The 18,058-nt window shown below is 54.2% G+C and overlaps 3 protein-coding genes across 3 annotated transcripts; 1 reads left to right on the top strand and 2 right to left on the bottom strand.

Moving 5' to 3' along the window:
• Positions 1-848: 848 nt before the first annotated feature.
• BDP81DRAFT_363752 (DEAD/DEAH box helicase) lies at positions 849-3,046 on the top strand (the record flags this gene model as incomplete). The annotated part of the gene is made up of 6 exons (XM_060586477.1): positions 849-872; positions 930-1,241; positions 1,289-1,482; positions 1,536-1,973; positions 2,030-2,521; positions 2,637-3,046. Exons 2-6 carry the CDS (start codon positions 946-948, stop codon positions 3,044-3,046), a joined length of 1,830 nt encoding a protein of 609 aa, XP_060451985.1. The 5' UTR covers positions 849-872; positions 930-945.
• A 174-nt stretch (positions 3,047-3,220) lies between these two features.
• BDP81DRAFT_401903 (aldehyde dehydrogenase) lies at positions 3,221-5,672 on the bottom strand. Its single transcript, XM_060588827.1, has 3 exons — positions 5,494-5,672; positions 5,255-5,417; positions 3,221-5,176 (listed from the first exon to the last, which is right to left on the bottom strand). The coding sequence occupies exons 1-3, from the start codon at positions 5,553-5,555 to the stop codon at positions 3,590-3,592; spliced, it is 1,812 nt and encodes a 603-aa protein (XP_060451984.1). The 5' UTR covers positions 5,556-5,672; the 3' UTR covers positions 3,221-3,589.
• A 996-nt stretch (positions 5,673-6,668) lies between these two features.
• On the bottom strand, positions 6,669-11,080 carry BDP81DRAFT_305814 (uncharacterized protein; the record flags this gene model as incomplete). Its single annotated transcript, XM_060583207.1, has 3 exons — positions 6,669-7,611; positions 7,662-10,837; positions 10,898-11,080. 3 exons carry the CDS (start codon positions 11,078-11,080, stop codon positions 6,669-6,671), a joined length of 4,302 nt encoding a protein of 1,433 aa, XP_060451983.1.
• Positions 11,081-18,058: the final 6,978 nt, after the last annotated feature.

Below are 18,058 nucleotides of genomic sequence, written 5' to 3'. Positions count from 1 at the left end.
CTCTCCCGCCTGATGTGAGGGCCTCACGGGGCAGTCACACTTCAACCCTCATCCCCGCTTAGTCGTCCGACCTGCCTGCCTCCTTCATCGTGTCTTCCTTCTTCTGAGAGCGGTGCCTGCCCTCTGCCTCCGGCCCTTTTTGCCCTCTGCGGAACAACCTACCGCCTTCGAGCCTTCCAGCGAGCGCCCTCCCACTACGAATATTTGTATCCCACCTGCTGCTGCTCAACTTCTTCCCTTTTCTCTTTTCTCTTCCACACCCATCACAGATCGTCGAGAAAGGATCCCCAACAGGAGATCAGTTTTTGACTTCAGTTTTCGTTTGCGAGGTAAGTACTTTCCATTTTATTTGATCTGCTCTCCCATTATCCCCATTTCCATTCCGGTCCTTCCCTACTACCTATCAACCCATCGTCGGAGTGTGCGTATTTTCGCAAACCTTTGCTCGCGGGCCCTTCATCTGAACATCATCAGCTTCAGCTTTGGTGAACACAAATTTGTTGGCTTCCAATCCCTGAATTTTCTTCACTTTGCAATCAAATTCGCCTCATTCCCTTCCAGCCCTGATCTCAGTCTACTTCTTCCATCGGAAATACTGCAATGCAAGGTTTTCGAGGATATCCCTTCTTCAAAGATCCTGCCAGATTTCATCTCGGAAAATTGACAGACCTCTGATCTCCCCCTTCCGGCTGGAACCACGTCAACCATTCTCGGATCTCGGTGGCTTCCATTTCCTTCTCTCGTACACATCTTCGTTTCCTTCCTCTTCCTTCGCGCTGTACTAACTCAACGGAAAACCCCAGCTCCAAGGTTCTCGCCCCGTGTAGTCTTCCCTGCAATTATCGCAACATTCTTCAATCAAGCAAATCAAGGTAAGCACCACGAACCGCTGGCCATCGATTGATCCAGAAGCTAATCAACATGAGCAGACTTTCTCCCGCCAAGATGTCTGCCTTCGACACTGCCGACATGCAGTCGGCTCTTCCTGCCGATGGCAAGAAGGCCCCTGCCGCTGCTGTCAACAGCGATGGTACCAAGTGGGCGGAGCCTCTGCCCTACAATTACGACGAGCTTGCCCAGCAGGGCCCCGAGGTCCCGACTGAGTGGGCTGGCAACGGTGCCGTCTACGAGTGGGATAAGGACTTTGGCGATGTTGGTCCCAAGTTCCCCGAGCTCGAGAAGGATCTCTTCGGTGATTCCAACTCTAACCTTGCCTCCAACTCTGGCCTCGACTTCTCCGTGTAGGTTTCCTCCTTGCAATTGATCGAACGAGACTGACAGCTTCTAGCATCTCTTCTGTCGAGGTTACCCAGGAGGGCGAGATCCGCGTCGAGCCGGTTCACTCCTACAAGGACGCCGGCTTGCACCCTGTCATGGAAGACAACATCAAGCTTTGCGGCTACGAGGCTCCTACCCCCATCCAGAAGTTCACTCTTCCCGCCATTCACAAGGGTCTCGATGTTGTGGCTATCGCTCAGACCGGTAAGCATCCCTTTGTTCGCATATTGCTCAACGTTACTAAAGTACTTGAATAGGCTCCGGCAAGACCGCTGCTTACCTCATTCCCATCTTGAACAAGCTCATGGGCAAGGCCAAGAAGCTTGCTGCCCCTCGCCCCAACCCCTCCGAGATTGCTCTTGGACAGCAGTGGGTTCGTGCTGAGCCTCTGGTGGTTGTCGTCTGTCCCACTCGCGAGTTGGCCATTCAAATCTTCAACGAGGCCCGCAAGTTCTGTTATAGAACCATGCTTCGCCCGTGTGTCGCCTACGGTGGTGGTCCCTTGAGAGACCAGATTCAGCAGCTCGGAAAGGGCTGTGATGTTCTTATCGCCTCCCCCGGTCGCCTTGTCGATTTCATCCAGCGGCCTGATGTTCTCTCGCTCAGGCGCTTGAGATACTTGGTCTTTGACGAGGCCGATGAGATGCTTCACGATGACTGGCGCGAGGAGATGGATGTCATCATGACTGGTGGTGGTAAGTTCTGCTCTTTTCCTGTCCGTGTCTCGAATTTCCACTAAAGCTTTCTTCAGAACAGCAGGAGGGAAATATCAAGTACATGCTGTTCTCGGCCACCTTCCCCAAGCCGCTCCGCGATCTCGCGAAGGAGAACTTGTCTTCTTCTAGCGTCCGTATCAACATCGGCCGCATTGGAAGCACCCACACCAACATTCTCCAGCGCGTCTTCAAGTATGAGTCTTTCGAGAAGAAGGAGGCTCTCAAGGATCAGATCAACTCTCTTCCTGCCTGCCGCACCATCATCTTCGTCAACCAGAAGCGTACTTGCGATGACTTGGATGACTTCTTGTTCAACCTTGGCTTCCCGTGCACTTCGATGCATGCTGACCGTACTCAGCTTGAGCGTGAGGCTTCCATGCGCGCTTTCCGTGCTGGAAAGTCTCCCATCCTTATTGCCACTGGCATCAGCGCTCGCGGCATTGACGTGAAGAATGTCAACCACGTCATCAACTTCGACCTGCCCAGCTTGGATCACGGTGGCATTGAGGAGTACACCCACAGAATCGGTAAGCATAGCTATTGGCACCTATTACTTTCTCTTACAGGTTTTCTTTGATCTGCGTATCCAAATGCCCCCTTGTTATTCTCTCGTGGTTTTACATCTTACTAACGCAACATCAGGCCGCACTGGTCGTATGGGTCAGCGTGGCATTGCCACTTCCTTCTACACCGACCGCGATGAGCCCATGGCTAGCGTTCTTGTCCGCACCCTCTTGGAGACCAAGCAGGAGGTCCCTGACTTCCTCGAGCCTTTCAAGCCCACTGGTAAGGGCTTGGAGAACCTGAAGTTCGAGACCGAGAGCGACTTCGACCCTGAGGAGGCCGGCATTGCTCATCTGGGTGGTGAGGGCGGCGGCTGGTCCAACGAGGGCGGCGGCGGTGATGGTGCCTGGGGCGCTACTGGAGGCGACTCTGGAGGCAACTCTGCCTGGGGTGGCGGCGGCGACTCTGCCGGCAACGAGACCAAGCAGGAGGAGCCCGAGGCCGCTCCCGCTTCGGGCGCTTCTTCTGGCGGTGGTGGTTCTTGGTAATTAGATACTACCTTCTGCATTTCCAGAGGCAAAGTTTGGGTTCTTTGCGGGATATGTCAACCATAGAGGGGATAGATGAGAGAAGTTGGGGCGGTCTATTCGGAATGCTTTGATGGAGTTTGCCAGAATGGAATAGGATCGCAGCTAATGAATCATATATCTCTTGATACTCATCCTCGCGTCTCCATTCTATTGACATCGTCCTTGGGATCCCACTTTTGTCGTGCCTGTTGCTACAAACTCAAGTCCTCGGCTGGAAAATAGTCATCAGGAGAGAACAAGTCGACCCTGTTTGTCAAGTTCCCTGATCTAATAATGACTCCTTTTGAATCAAACTTCGTTTCTCTTGGGAAACTAGTAACGCGATAGGAAAGATGCTGAGCGTGATTGAGAGTCTAACTGCTTTTGATTAATTTGGTATCTATGCCTATAACCCGTCACTTTCCCTTCCTCCAATATTATCATTACACAAGATACAGCTGGCTAAGGTGGCTGAACCCCCCGCTCTTCGTCGTTCAATGTTCATGAGTACAATTAAGATGATCAAGCATTCTTCATAATGTCAAGAATGCCCTTGAACTTGCCCACCAGACTCTGCGCGTAACCCACGCCCACGACACCTCTAGTGAATCGCCAGCTGCGCTCCTGGTCCGGGACGGGATACTTGACGGGTGTGGGGATGGCAGTGCGGACGCCCAACCAGCCGAAGCGGTCGACGCAGATGCTTTTGATGTTGCAGAGGCCTCTGAGTCCTTCCTCGCCTGCGAACCGGCCGTAGCCCGACCCGCCGACGCCACCGAAGGGGAGCTGAACGGCGTAGGTTGCGCCAAAGTCATTGATGGCTACCATGCCGGTGTTGAGACCATCGACGACAGCGCCGAGGATAGGGTCGTTATCGCCGCCGAAGATGGAAGCACCGAGCCCGAATTCTGGAGCGTTGGCCACCGACAGAACAGAGTCTGCGTCGGGGCCGGGGGCGCGCATGATGGTCATGATGGGACCGAAGCACTCTTCGTTGGCGATCTCCATTTCAGGAGTAACGTCGACGAGGAGAGTTGGGACAAAGTAGTGGCCCTTGGGGTGTTCTGGATGAATGTACCATTTGCCACCGGCCAGTAAGCGGGCTCCTTGCTTGACAGCCTTGTCGACGAGGGACTCGAGGCGGTCAAACGCGGCATCGGAGATCATGGCACCAACGTCTGCGGTCGGTCCCAGGCGAAGACTCTGGACCTTTGGCGCCAGGGTGGCCACGAGCTGATCGTAAAGCTTTGGCGTAGCAATAATGCGCTCAATACCTATGCAGTTTTGTCCGGAAGCTTGGAATGTACCGCGCATGAGGATCTCAACAATACGCTTCAAATCCTTGGCGGCGGAGTCAAGGACGATGGAGGGATCCTTGCCGCCTAGTTCCGCGATCAGAGGTGTAAGTGACTTGGCGGCCGAGGCGGCTACCTTTAGGCATACAGGGCGAGATCCGATGAAAGTCAAGTGAGAGATCTTTGGGTGGGAAGTGATGTGGTTCGCCGTCTGCGGCCAACACACAACCGTCTGAACCAGAGCGGGGTCGTGGCCGTGGGCGATGAGAGCCCCTCTCGCGATACTGGTAAAGTATTGGGAACTCCAAGCCGTCTGCTCAGAGACCTTGACCAGCACACCATTACCAGCGAAGATGCTCGAGATGATGGGTCCAACAAGGTTGTGAAATGGGTAATTCCAGCTGACCAAGGCACCGACAACACCGAGTGGTTCGTACCGCACTTCGTTCCGTTTGTATGCCATGAGCAGATTCGTAGGCCGCGGGCTGGGGCGGAGGGCCTTCTCGCCGTGGTTCAGCGTCCAGGTGAGCTTCTCGACCGTTACAAGGATCTCGCCCAGCTGGGCGTCCACCATTGTCTTGCCAGAGTCGAGACAGGCGGCGCGGCAGATGGCTTCCTGGTTATCGAGGACGTGTTGCAGCATCGTGCGGAGCACCTGACGGCGCTCGCGGAAGGTCGTCTTCTTCCATTTCGCCTGCGCCGCGTGGGCAGCGTCGACGGCGCGGTCGATGGAGGCGGGGGTGGAGGGGTTGATGAAGCCGAGGAACTGTCCCGTGGCCGGGGCGTAGCATTGGACTGCGGTCGTGCCGGAGATCTGGATTGTAGAGCCTAGTTAGCCCAGTGGTTCAAGCTGAAGAAGATTTGGAGATCAGGGGAACGTAGTATGCCGTACCTTCACATTGGTCTCCTCGACAATGGAGTGCTCGTCCGGAATCTTCGGTGGCGGGACGGTGTATGGGATAGCCTTGTCCTCGTTCCAGCTCTGCGCTAGTCGCAGGAGGAATATACTGATAGAAATAGCAGCCGCAGCGAGGATATACTGGGGGAGTCCGGCCCTGTTGCGAGCATGTAGAATTAGCCTCTGGATTTCGAGCACAAATGTGATGCCACTTTTGGCTGACAGTAGCTTACGGAACGGCATCAAGGTACGCGTTGAACCTGTCGGCGACATCATCCAAGAGCTGTGCGTCCATGATGGGAGTTTACCCAGGTCCAATTGAGTACATCCAGTGGGCTTGTTATCGAGAGTTTCTGCAATTGCCGTCGTGGGCACCGAGATCGTGGAAATGCTATGTTCAAACACCGAGCCCCCTCCAAGCGGATCCATCCATGAGGTCGCGGCGCATCGGATGTTCTTGGTCAAAAATCAGCAGAGCTCGGGGGAGCTTGCCCCGGTCGAGTTCCTTGCCAGGACCCTCGCTGCGGTGGGACTCGCATCTGGCTTTGGGCAGGGGCTGGCTGCAGGGGTAACAGCTGAGGTACAACACAGATGGTACCTGAACTTCTCAGTATCCTCATCAAGTGCCCAATTCCTACCTACCATGGACTGATGAAGAGCAAAAGTAGTAGGCAGGCCGTCGCCCAACAACTTCAATATTCAGGAATATCATCACCGCAGTCGTCTCTTCTTGATCTTGCATATGGAGTAAAATCACAACTGACACCTCGGGAACTCAAAGTTGAAATGGGTCTTGTTAACAGTTCAAATACCAGTTGGCTGCTGTCTCTGTGGCTTATCTCCAAGCTTCCCCCTATTACGTTTTGTTTTTTGCATCTTTTCCCTTCTCCTGCTCGCGCGTATGTACAAAAAGCGTCGACAGCGCGAGAGCTGTGCGCCATCACTTTGTTTGGTCAGCCCAGACTCACAACACCCTAGGGCCTGACGAAGAACTTCCAGCACCCTCAGCATGGACTGGTTCCTGGCGCCCCCCTCTCAATTCTAGGATGCACACCAAAGCTTGCACAAAAATGCCGTCCGAGACTTCCAATCCTTTGTCCTCCTAAAACGCCGTCGCAGTAGGAATCCCTGTACGATAAAAAATACCAAGAAAGCATAATAAACTTTGAACCAAACAGAAAAAGGCAGTGACTGAGTGTGTGTGTGTGTGGCGGGTGACAAAGCATCGAGTCGCTCTAGTGCGAGGGTTGGAATGTCGTAGATCGCTCATGCAGATCGTGATGCATCGGGGGGATATCAACAAAACAGCAAAAAAGAAACAATTCGGCCCCGTCCCGTCGGGAGGGCCAGGCCGGGATATAATACAAGGAAAATTCGATTCGATTCGGTCGAAGGTCTGGAGCAGCCGCTACATGTTGGCGCTCTTCGTCAATGACAGACCCCGTAGTCGTCTAGGATGGAATCGGTCGCTGTAAGACTGGCTGGACTCTATCCGAGAGAGGCGAGCGGCCGAGGTGAAGTCGTTACTGGCCTCGAAACTGGCCCGCGTGCGGTCCATCGAAGCTCGCATTCGATCGTAGGATGGTCGGGCTCGGTCGTAGGAGGGACGTTGTCGTTCGAAGGAGGATCGCATCGGAGGTGTCATGTCGAGGGACTGCGTTTGCATCATATCCATCGATTGCCGGTGGCCCGTGTAGTTGGTGCCATCGCTGCCGTTTTGGCTGCGCGGGTTGTGCGTCGTGTGTGTTGCAACTGAAGGTGGATAGATTGGCCTTCTGTCCTCATCCACACTGGCATAGTGTATATGCTTACCCTTGCGCGAGCTGACCGACGAGTTCGACGGGGTCTTACTCGCCGTCTGCTCCCCCATAACCGTCGCGTCGTCGCCCTGTGTGAGACGAGAGAATTTTCCTTGCCGCTCTTGCTCGCGGATGATGTCGACGTCGTATGGGAAGTAGACCTTCTGAATCGCCTTGATCGCGAATCGGGGGAAGAGACAGATCACCGGGACAATGAAGAAGACTGCCCAAAACGATGCCTGTGCGTAGACCTGCGGGGCCGCTTGGTAGTAGAACATTGACCCTTCTGTAGCCGTGTAGATGCCGGTAACGATGAAGATCATAACGTCACTCAGAACAACAATCAAGATCATGATCCAGTCCCAGCGGTATGTGTTGATGAGGATATACGCGTTGATGACGAAGACGGCAGGGTGTACAATGTATGCGCCAAGTCGCGTTCGGTCTTCAATGTTCAAACCGTTCTTCGTCACGAAGCTCGTGCTGCTCACTGTCAAGTATGGAATGTAGAAAACCATGACGGATTGGTAGACACCGTCAAGCATGTAAAGCCTGGAACCTAGTTAGCATCGCATCAAGGCCACTGCTGCGACCATACGTACCAGAATTTGGTCTGCGTCCATTCCGCCCGTTCGATACCACGGCGGTAGAGCTGCGGCACAGCCAGGGAGACCTTGTCCGAAACGTCCTGGTCAAGAACACCAAGGACGACTACCGGAACCGAAGTGAAAAGGAGGTTGAACAGTAAGATGTACGTGTACTCGAAAATGTACGTAACGTCGAAGTCGCAATAGATTTGGTACCAGAAGATACCAAACACCCACACCACGTTCTTGTAGAAGAAGTTGGCCACCGTCTCGGCGAGACGACGGTATGACCACCGACCGTGTACGAGTACTAGCCGTGACAAGAAGCGGAACTGGGCGATCGCATAGTCTGAAGACATGACGGCTTGTCGGCCTTCCTCACCAGCGATACCAACGCCGACATCTGCCTCTTGAATCATGGCAACATCGTTGGCGCCATCTCCAATGGAGAGAGTCATGACATCTAGACCGTTCTTCACCATGTTGACCACAGCAGCCTTCTGAGCAGGACTGACTCGGCAGCAAAGAACCGACTTGCACTGCTTACAGAGAAGCAGGAACTTTTGCTTCAAAGCATCGTGAAGAACCCACTTGAGAGAGAAGCCGTCAATGACCAGCCCGTGGGTCGGGCCAGGTGGTTCGTGGTTCTTCCTTGCCTTGGCCAAATCTTCGTCGTCGCCCTTCATGCCGAAGTTCTGTAGATACTTGTCGAGCTCCTGCTCCAGGACGTTGAGGAAATGTTCGTCAGGTGTCTCGCCAGTCTCGTCTTCGTCAACCTTCAGGTGGATAAGTTCCATGTCGTTGTTCAGAAGGTTGCAAGAGAAACCAATGTTGATAGCAGTCTCGACCTTGTCGCCAGTGAGAACCCAAAGCTTGATTCCGGCGTCACCCAGCAGGGCGATGGTGTCGGGAACGCCGTCTTGCAGTCTGTCTTCGATAGCAGTGCCTCCAAGCAGTGTCAATTCTCGCTCGATGTGATCCGCGACCTCCTCCATCTTCTCTTCTCGATTTTCAAGAGCCGCTGCGGCAGCGTCGTACTCCTTGCGCCAGTTGGCGTATTGGTCCTCGGTGAGCTCTCGCTGCGCAATGCAGAGCGTTCTCAAACCTTCCCGGGCAAACATTTCCAAGTGCTCTGCCGTAAGCTTGCGAAGCTCTTGCTGCTCGCCCCGCCTCAGACGCGAGTAGATGATACTGTCCGCTCCCTTGCAAATGAGCAGAATACGGTTGTCAGGCATTCGTACGATTGCGCTCATACGCTTTCTGCTCGAGTTGAATTCGACCGTGTTCAATATCGGATAGAATCGATCCTCGCCCATGACATTCAAGTTAATGCCCTCCTGAGAGCTGCCAAGCACCGTGAAGCCCATGTCGCGGGCTGTTGCGACAAGCGCAGCTTCGTCGGGTGATTGCGCCTTGAAGAGCATCTTTGGTGGTGATCCAGGTATCTTCTCGGCGATGACAGTGTGGCACAAGGCGAGACAGAGCATGAAGTGCTCATTCGCCGCTTGCTGATCATCACCAGAATCACCCGCCAAGTCAGAAACATAGTCAGGCGCAACGAAGGTCAGATCGGAGTCATGCAGATAAGGGTTGTCGTGAAGGTTCCTGAGACTGTCGATCGCGCGTATTTTGGCATCCGCAATTCCGGCTCTAGCTTCGGCAGCCTCCTTCTCTACGTCGACACCAAGGCGTTTCTGCATGCCAGCTTGAGCTTCAGTGTATGCTTCGCCATACGGCTGTCCGTTGATAGTTGCTTTCTTGAACTCCATTACGTTTTGCGTCAATGTTCCGGTCTTGTCGGAGAAGATGTATTCGATCTGGCCAAGGTCGTCGGAAATGTTCCAGGACTTCGGGATACAGGGTTGGTCGAGTGGTTCGTAGTACATCTCAACGTCGCTGTAGATAAAAATTGCCTGAAGTAGGCGGACGATTTCGAGAGTGATGTAGAGAGCAATGGGAATCAAGTTCTGGAACACAATGAGAGCGGCCCAGAATGTGATGAAGCCGGACATGGGTGCCTTTCCTCCAATGGATCCGAAGTCGAAGAAATGTAAAGATGCGTCCGTCTTCGCCCATGCGACTCCGTTGACGATGCCGGTCAAGACACACAAGATGAAGAGAATGCCAAAGTTGTAAATGACGTTGAAGTTCATTTCCCGGGCAATTCTGGGACGCTTACTGGGCGTGATGCCAGAGTTGATCATGATTTTGGTGTCATGTCCCGTGAAGACGACGACTCCAAGGGCCCATTCCGTATTCCTCAGATTGCAGCCACGGAGTAGCATGTTGTCAATCGTAATGGCCTCAGTCATCAAGTCGGGCTCGTGGGAGTCTTCGAATTTTTGGTGCCACCGAATGGCACCGTTATACTTGTAGAGATTGGGCTGCGGCGGCTCACTCTCGATCCAGAACTGGGCTCGCTCGCAATCCCTCGCATGCTTCAGTGATCTACCACATCTCAGTGCTTGTCGGACCTTCAAATTCGTCTCGCCGTCCAAGTTCTTGGTTTCAACGTAGCAGGCGCCATCTGGGTCAGATGTGGACAGTACAATAATGTCAGCTGGCAGCTCGTCGTCGTTGTAAATTCGCACAAAATCGCCAACTCTCAAGTCTTTCCAGTGATCCTTGTGGAACCGGGCATCACCGTTGACCGGTAGGCTGCGGTTCAGCACGTCCCCTTGGCGTTGCATCAACTGTATGGCGCGCTTGTGGTCGTCTTCTTGCGGAACTTCGAGAGTCTGTCGGGGACGTGGAGAGGGAACTGGCGTCATCTGAATATCCTCTCGGGCAGACACAAACGAGTCTCGATTGGATCGGGGCTGATTCATAGAGTCTCGGGGAATGTGGGTTTCAACCGAGGGTCGCGGCGCATCGGCGTACGATTCTGGGTTTTTGCGGATTGCCAATTCTTTCCTAGCCTTCGGGGACCAGATGCTTTCGATTGTGTGCCAAACAAGGCCAGAGAAGCGACTGGTGGCCTTCTTAGTGCGCCTCCACATGGAAATGTTATCCTCCTCGACGTTGACGTTGTTCCAGCCGCGCAGGCGGTGAACGGGGGCGTTGTTGAGCTCGATGTCAAGAATGGTGCGACGGTAATCTTCGATAGCATCCTTGATTGCCGTGACAGTGACAATGAAGATCAAAGGTACCGAGTTGAGACCTGGATTTGTACCGCCGAAAATGGGGAAAAACTACACAAGGGTTGGAACTAGTTCAAACGTGCATTGGGAAAGACCTCGAGTCTGACTTACCACCAGGATAACGAGGAAAAGGAAAAAGATGTTGGCGATATTCTGGAATTGAAACCATAGGTTCTTGGGAACGAAACTTAAGGGTGTGTACTTTGCTGTGCGGATCTTGTTTCTCGGGAAGTGCTGACTTGGGTGACCTTCCTCGTCTAGAAGCTCCGCGGGCAAAGGGAGGTTGAAGAACATTTTCCTGCCGCCATTACTCTCCTCAGGGTCAGCGGGTCTGTTGGCCTCGGTTTGTAAAGATTCAGTGCCGCCAGAGTTGCGACTCTTCTCGCTGTTGTGTTTCTTGTGGCCGGCGCGATGCATGATGGCAAGCCTCTTCTTGTTGCTGCTCTTTATCGTCATCTTGCGGGTGGCCCATCTCGTCCTCAATGTGGTCAACGCGGGACCCTCGGGATCGTTGGCGGGATCGTTAGCAGCAGGATCGAGGGTCACGTTAGGCGCTTCTTCGTTCGTGGGCGCCATCGTGGTCTCTTGGTGTGCGGGCGAGCAGCCCGATCAACCTGAGTGGTCCTCCAGTATAGCCACGTCCGGCCGCAACGATGGTCCCAGACGGGGAAGGGAGACTCGGTGTTGCGTGGTATTCCAGCACGGGGGGTGATCGATTGCAGAAGTCGAATAAAGCCGATTGTTGTCGAATGAATTGTGATAGGGAGAACGAGCGACCGTGGGTGTTCAACGTAACGTCGTCGTCGTTGTCGATATCCGTCCGAGGTTGTGTTGTGGTGTTGGTTGGAACTTGGGCGAGTTGTGTGGTTCGTGCGAGGGAGTAGCAGAATTGGAAGGGAGTGGTCGGAAGGGGGCAAGAATTATTTTGGCTGAAGGGGCCGGGAGGCGCTGTCGCGGTGTTTGATGACAGCGTTGTCCAAAAACCCGCTGTGAAGGGGGGAGGGGAGTGCAGAGAGTGCAGTGCAGCTGGGTACCGGGGCAGACGGGGGTGGGTGGGTAGGTGAAGGTAAGGTACCTCGAGTCACCCCCTTCAGTGTGTCTGGGAGTCTGGGAGCAGCGGTGCGCGCAGTTTGTGCAGAATGCAGCGGCAGAACAGTAGATGAAATGGACAGTGCTTCGGTCATTTAGACGGCGTGACGGCGTGGACGGATTTGTGAGGCACGGGGGGGGGGGGGAGAGGGGAGTCAAGACATGGAAGTTATCCACGCTTGGATAAAGTACCTCACCTCATGGATCTCACTCTGTGCAATGGCGCAGGGGTAAGCAAGTGTACGTATCGGAGGTACTTGAAAGGAGCACGGCGGCGGAAGTATCTCGCCCTACCGTTAGAGTGGGGGAGTGTAGCGGAAACACCCTAACTAGGTACGGACCTTGACCAGTCCAGAACAGGTACTGTCTGTAATTGCCCTTGTATCGTGCTTTTTCCTCTGATTCCCCAAGGCCTGGTGGCTCAGATATGTGCAAAGGGTGTGAGTTCCACGTTTCTAACAAATTTCTCACGGCACCACTGGAGATAAGTCGGAGGGAGAGAGGCACAGAGAGGGAGCATACGCGGAAAAAGAGGAGAAAAGGGAGACAGGACAGACAACGGAGTTGGACACTCGAAAACAGTGGGAATTGGCGGAAAGGAAGGAGAGGGAGACGGAGGAGAGAGAGAAGAACTGGAGAAAGGAGCAACCCAAGCAAGCAGCAACCAAGCAACCGAAAGCGCGAGCCCCGTGGTACGGGTGCCGTGTCGGCCGGGCCAGTTCCCAACTTCCATTCTCCCCCCCACCTCTCTCACACCTCTTTTTCTTTCCCTTCCCGCAGATGGAGTGTTGTAGATGCACCTCAGAATGGCGGCAGCACCACCACAACCAACAAGCGACAAGCAAAAATGCACCACCGTGATCACGACTCCTCCGTAAAACCCAGACGGCCCGTCGGGTCCCTCAAGTCCCTCTCTGCCTGTCAACTGGTCACTCGCGTCACCGATGCACACCACCCTCCCGCAGAGTTGTGGCGCCGCAGGTACATGGCAGAGTACCAAGGGATGAGCGCGTCAAGTGGCCGCCCGCCCGGATGGCCCGGGGACTAGCAAGACTCCACGTCCGTCTCTGCTCCAGTGCTCCTGCAGACGACTGGGCTAACGTTGGTAGCAGAAGCTGCAGAAGGCGACAATTCCCATCTTTTTTCATTGCTTGAGCAAGCACGGCGAACAGGACGATTCCCGCTTAGTCTGTTTTGTCGATGAGCAATCTTGAACCACCTACTCCGTACCCCGTACCCTACAGATACAAGTCACCACCTTGACGCTAGTCGGCTGCTCGGCGGATGATGGAGGTTGATGGATGCGTGCAATTGGTAATCACTCGCCGGCCTGACCAATGGCCCAGTCCCGTCCTGTCTCCCACTCTCGCTACCACGGCGACAGGAGATTCGAGAAGACTTGAAGCATGGAGCCCGCCATGGACATTGACACTCTGTCCATGTTTTCTCCTTTGCACTAGCATCGGCTCTAGAGATTTCCATTTCCCATACAACCTACCCTGCAACTTGCCAGGCCTCGCCCTCTTTTTCCGACCCCGTTTGTGATATAACACCCGACCGCTACCAAGTACCCATACAAAGTACATGGCCAACCTACACCGTACCTTACTTGCGAAGTAATAGTCGTAAGAGTTCAAAACTGATTGATGTGCCTGCAACTGCGAGGCGTGCATGAGGAACATGAAAAGGAAATGCGAGCAGTCGTCCGGGACTTCTTCAACCCATACTTTCTTACTTATCGTCCAAACATGAACAACCAGTGAGGGGACGAGAACTGCCGTCTATCTCACCTCACAACATGTTGCCCCCCGTTTTACCTCTAGCTCGCATAGCCTAATCGGTAGACAACTTGATGACGGTTGTGGTTCATGAGCAACAAGCACGAACACAACAAGACCAGGCCAAACGGGCACAGAACGGGCCGTGGCCATAGGGCCTTGGGCTTGCAATGCAACGCCCTACTGTCAAACCAGTGAGCCCAAGTCTGGTAACTCTGGTTCGTCACGATGGAACCTAAGCCCTGGGCGCGGACCAGAAGTACTCCGGCCGCATCGATGTGCTGGAAAGGAACATTGTTCGATGTTGATAATGTCAGCAACTTCCAGCTTATGGATACGTACAGGTAGGTACTCCGTATACATGCGTCGGTATACCAAGATACGTACCTCGCCATTTCTGCCTCCCGCCAGCCACAGCTCCTTCCTGTCTAATCACGCCGAAGGGAGATGCTTACCTGATCGGCAATTTTTAGTAAAGAACGACAACGAATGCCACGGTCATCCTTGTGCTCGCCCTTCCCAGCGAACGGTTGTACTTTTTCTGCAATGCTGCATCAGCAACCTAATGAAGCAAAATACCTACACTCACCTCAAGGTTTGCGACCACGTCCAGTCGTCCAATCGATCCGGATCCGACCCAACCCAATTCACTTCATCTTCAAGCGCTCTACGGAGTAGAGTCTGCCTGTCATTCTTCCCATGCATCCACTAATACGGCATACTCAGCACCCATGATCCGCCGTCTATTCTGCTTCCGGATGCGTCACGTCCGTCTGCGCACTGCGTATTAGCGCTCACCTGTACCGACTACCGGCTTCCCGTGTCTGCATAGCACAACTCTCATCTCTCCTCCGCCAGGCTTCTCCCTTTCCGTCCACCGCTTCCGCCGAGATTTTATGGAAGTACATGGCCTATATCTGGTGGGTAACTGGGGAGAGAGAAGCACGAAAGGAAGAAAAGGCATGGATGAGTTGTTGCACAGCCCAGCCACTGCTATTGCTTGCTGACATCGACCCGGCCGATAATCGTGTGCTGGCAACGCTACACACTGACCGCAGGCAGATCTGAAGAGCAACCATGGCGGCTACTGGTTCACTCGGATGAGCTCCAGTCAGCATTCCTTCCTCGCAACCAGGCAAATCCCAACCTCGAGGCGAATACCTAAAGATACAAGACGATTCCTCTGGGCCGCCTCCCAGCCAGTGGCCCGGGATCAACCAAAACCAATTTGCTGCGTTACAGTATTGCCCTGTTACCTCCAATTGCTCTGAGGCTGAGCAGTTGGCGCGTTTATTACGGGAAGCAATCGTCGTCACCCTGGCCCATCCAATGCTCATTCTCCTGCGTCTTAACAGGGACTCGAAAGATGGGCCCGTTCCCGGCGCAGGTATCGCTTCTCGCCAGAAATTAGAGATGCTGGTTCTCACAACGACCCATACTTGGCTGCCAACTGCCCCCCGAAGGAGAAATTGGCCAAGAATGTGGCAGCCAGGGGGGAGCGCGCAGACGGCCCCCCAGAGGGGCAATTCAAGTCTTGTCTTGATGGCCGGCGGAGCACCAAAACTGATGCCTCATTTACGAGCCACCGATGCCATCCCGGGCTTACTGGCTCCGGTTCGCAGTGTGCTCCATATCCCATCTCATTTACACCTCAAATAGCAAGCGACGACACTCCATCGGCCAGGCCCCCAGTGATGGAAGTGGGAGGTCGACGGGTCTCAGGGTTGCATCGTACCCACGGCGCCCGGACGGATCGCGAATCTTTACGCCTGTTGCACTAGGGCCTGTTAGGCATGCGGGATTGAGATGCGCGCTCGGGCAAGCCTGCTAGTGCTCCTCACCTGAGCCAAGCTTTTTCCGTATGTCGTGTCAAGTTACAGAAAACAACTCGCCAGCCAAGCTCAATTCCTTCGCGTGGGACTCGTAGGAGACCACCACTACGACGGCGCAAGGCTGCGACATATCAATGGCATGGAAGAAGGGAAAAGTCACACACAAACACGCACCAAGATCCAACCGTTTGGTGCAAACATGAGGCTGAAGACCCATGGAGAAGAGACCCTCGAGGAGGCGATCCCGTCCCGATCGCACCGCTCGACCAAACCGTCCTAGCCACACAGGAATTGCATCTTGAAACAAATCTACAGCCGCTGCGGAGGCACGCAATCAGTCACTCAGTGCCCCTTTGGCACCTTCGGCAGGGACAACCTTCTTTACGCCTGACCTTGGCAACCTCTTCTGGGATCGCCTCTGCTCACAGATCTGTCCGTGTTCTTCTATTCCGATGGATGGAAGATAATGCCACAATGAACTACTCATTGCTCACCAGGGAACACCGACGTCGTCAACCTCGGCAGGTTTGGTCAACACATGGGGGTGTTCCCTGCGAGTGTCTCTCTGATTCCCAACCAACAGAGTCGTTAAACCCGGGCCGGCGAACATTAGGTATCCGTCCCATCAGTCAGCTAGCCTCGTTCCCTAGCCTCATCCTCTGCTCGTCACTGAGCACTGAGTGAGCAGTCAGCACATTGATCAGTCCAGCCATTTGAACTATGCAGTCAAGTCGCTGTCTATCTCCGTGTGAGGCTCCACTTGAGGGGGTTCGTTCCAAGGGGGCATATACTAGCAATCAGCGTACTAATACCGCATACATCTCAATTGGGATATAGACAGAAAGTGGAGGGATGTAGAGTCGGGCCTTCGGGGCTTGCGATATGTCCATTCGGAGGTAGGACGGGCGAGGGCGGGACTTGCAGGACTCACCAACCAGCCATCTGCAGGCTGCATTCACGGCGCAGACGGTGCCCATTTTGACGCCGAGGACGACGAGAGTGGGACGAGTGAGACTCTCGCGCGCCGTTCTCACAAGCGGACGCCGCCCTGCCGCCCTTCGGTGGCACAAGTAGAAAGTATTACCCCAAGAAAACGCGCCAAGCACCACACCACGAGCAGCTTGACAGATGGCCTTTCCTTCGGGGTCCGGGGGAGCGAAGGGCAGAGTGATTGTTAACAGCCATGGCTACTGAGGATTTTCTCTTTCAAGCCGCGTTTGTCGCACAGATTCTGCCTCGAGGATTCTGTGCAACTCAAAACCAGATGCGGAATCTGCTGAAGCCACCACCCAGATTTCGTACCTACGTCGACTGAAAGTGAGCCGGTCTCATCCAATCCAGCACCTCACTGAGAATCAGTCTTTTCCCGCAAGGAAACGGACGGAGGACAACGGATGGGAGGCGGAAGACAGGATGTGGCTTCGCGCTGGAATTCCCACGCCCCCTCCAATGCAAGCCCTTCCCAAACGTGCAAGCGGAGGCCAGACGGCTTACACGGGACGCAGGCTGATTTAACCTTCTGGGATGATCGCTTTGATCGCGGCCCAGGGTCCTGGAACAGGTTCAATGATGCACCTTTGACCCGGACCACCTTCTGTACAGATGGGTTCCCTGAGCAACTTTTGGTCCGATGACAAACTCGGCAAGTTTTCGAGTGCGCTCCAAGCGTCTGGGCAGCGTGGCCAAGGACTGGCTGCAGGCCATGACCTTTCCTGGCCATCGTGGATGTGTTGAGAAAAAGAGGGGGAACGAGGGACGAGAGCATGGCAAACGCCTACCTGTTCACGTCGCCCAGGAACTTCTAAACTAAGCAGTCATGCACCGCAACGATGACCCAGGACCACGATGGCCCCTATTCCGGAGTCATTTTTGACCCTTGAAACCGCACAAGAAAAAAGAAAAAAGAAAAAAAAAACTCGAGGGATGGATGCGGTCTCCAACAGTTCGCGCTGGGGATCGTCGGGGTCGTCCTCTTGGCCGCTCTTCGTGGACAGCCCGGGGTTGTGGACTGCTAAGCAGTCCGCTGCCCGCATTCCTGCGCGGTGATGAATGATCAAATCCGTTTTTGATGCACCTCCGAAATCCTTTTACTCCGTTATCCGTAGCTTCCGCCGTCGCAATCATCTCCGCCGCCGCGGTTGCCGAACTTCTGTTCGTCCGACACTAACCCGAGTCGAGTCATCGCCGGGCCTCGCATGCGCCGCACCCAAGGTAAGCTTTGGCAGAGAAAAGAAGCAACACAATGCAAACTGCCATAGCGACACATAGATGCCTGCTGGCAGGTGTCAGTCGTTGACATGCCCTTCAGTGATCTAACAAAAGCAAAAAGCAACGTCGCAATTGCCTTTAACAACTACTCAAGTGCGAGCGGCTCGGGACGCAAATCTCACTGCCATATTCATGGTAACGGTGGCTCAACGGGGATGACTCTGGTACTAAGGAGATAGGCATGAGAGTACTCCGTAAATAGGCTGCTTTTCTTTCTCGTCAAATTGATGCTTTGAATACAATTCCATACTCAGTCGAGAACGGCCACAGCCGTTTGTTCTCCCATCAGGGTGATGACATAAGGA

The sequence above is a fragment of the Colletotrichum phormii genome (assembly GCF_030913505.1).
Source record: "Colletotrichum phormii strain CBS 102054 chromosome Unknown BDP81scaffold_1, whole genome shotgun sequence".
Taxonomy (NCBI): domain Eukaryota; kingdom Fungi; phylum Ascomycota; class Sordariomycetes; order Glomerellales; family Glomerellaceae; genus Colletotrichum; species Colletotrichum phormii.
This window is presented reverse-complemented; position numbering and strand designations above follow the sequence as displayed.

What these genes read in the sequence shown, in the direction of transcription:
- BDP81DRAFT_401903 (XM_060588827.1), bottom strand. Translation starts at nt 5,555, where the DNA reads ATGGACGCACAGCTCTTGGATGATGTCGCCGACAGGTTCAACGCGTAC. An exon ending in GCGTACCTTGATGCCGTTCC is followed by an intron (nt 5,418 to 5,493) that starts GTAAGCTACTGT and finishes TGCTCGCAACAG; the next exon opens with GGCCGGACTCCCCCAGTATA. An exon ending in TCGAGGAGACCAATGTGAAG is followed by an intron (nt 5,177 to 5,254) that starts GTACGGCATACT and finishes TCTACAATCCAG; the next exon opens with ATCTCCGGCACGACCGCAGT.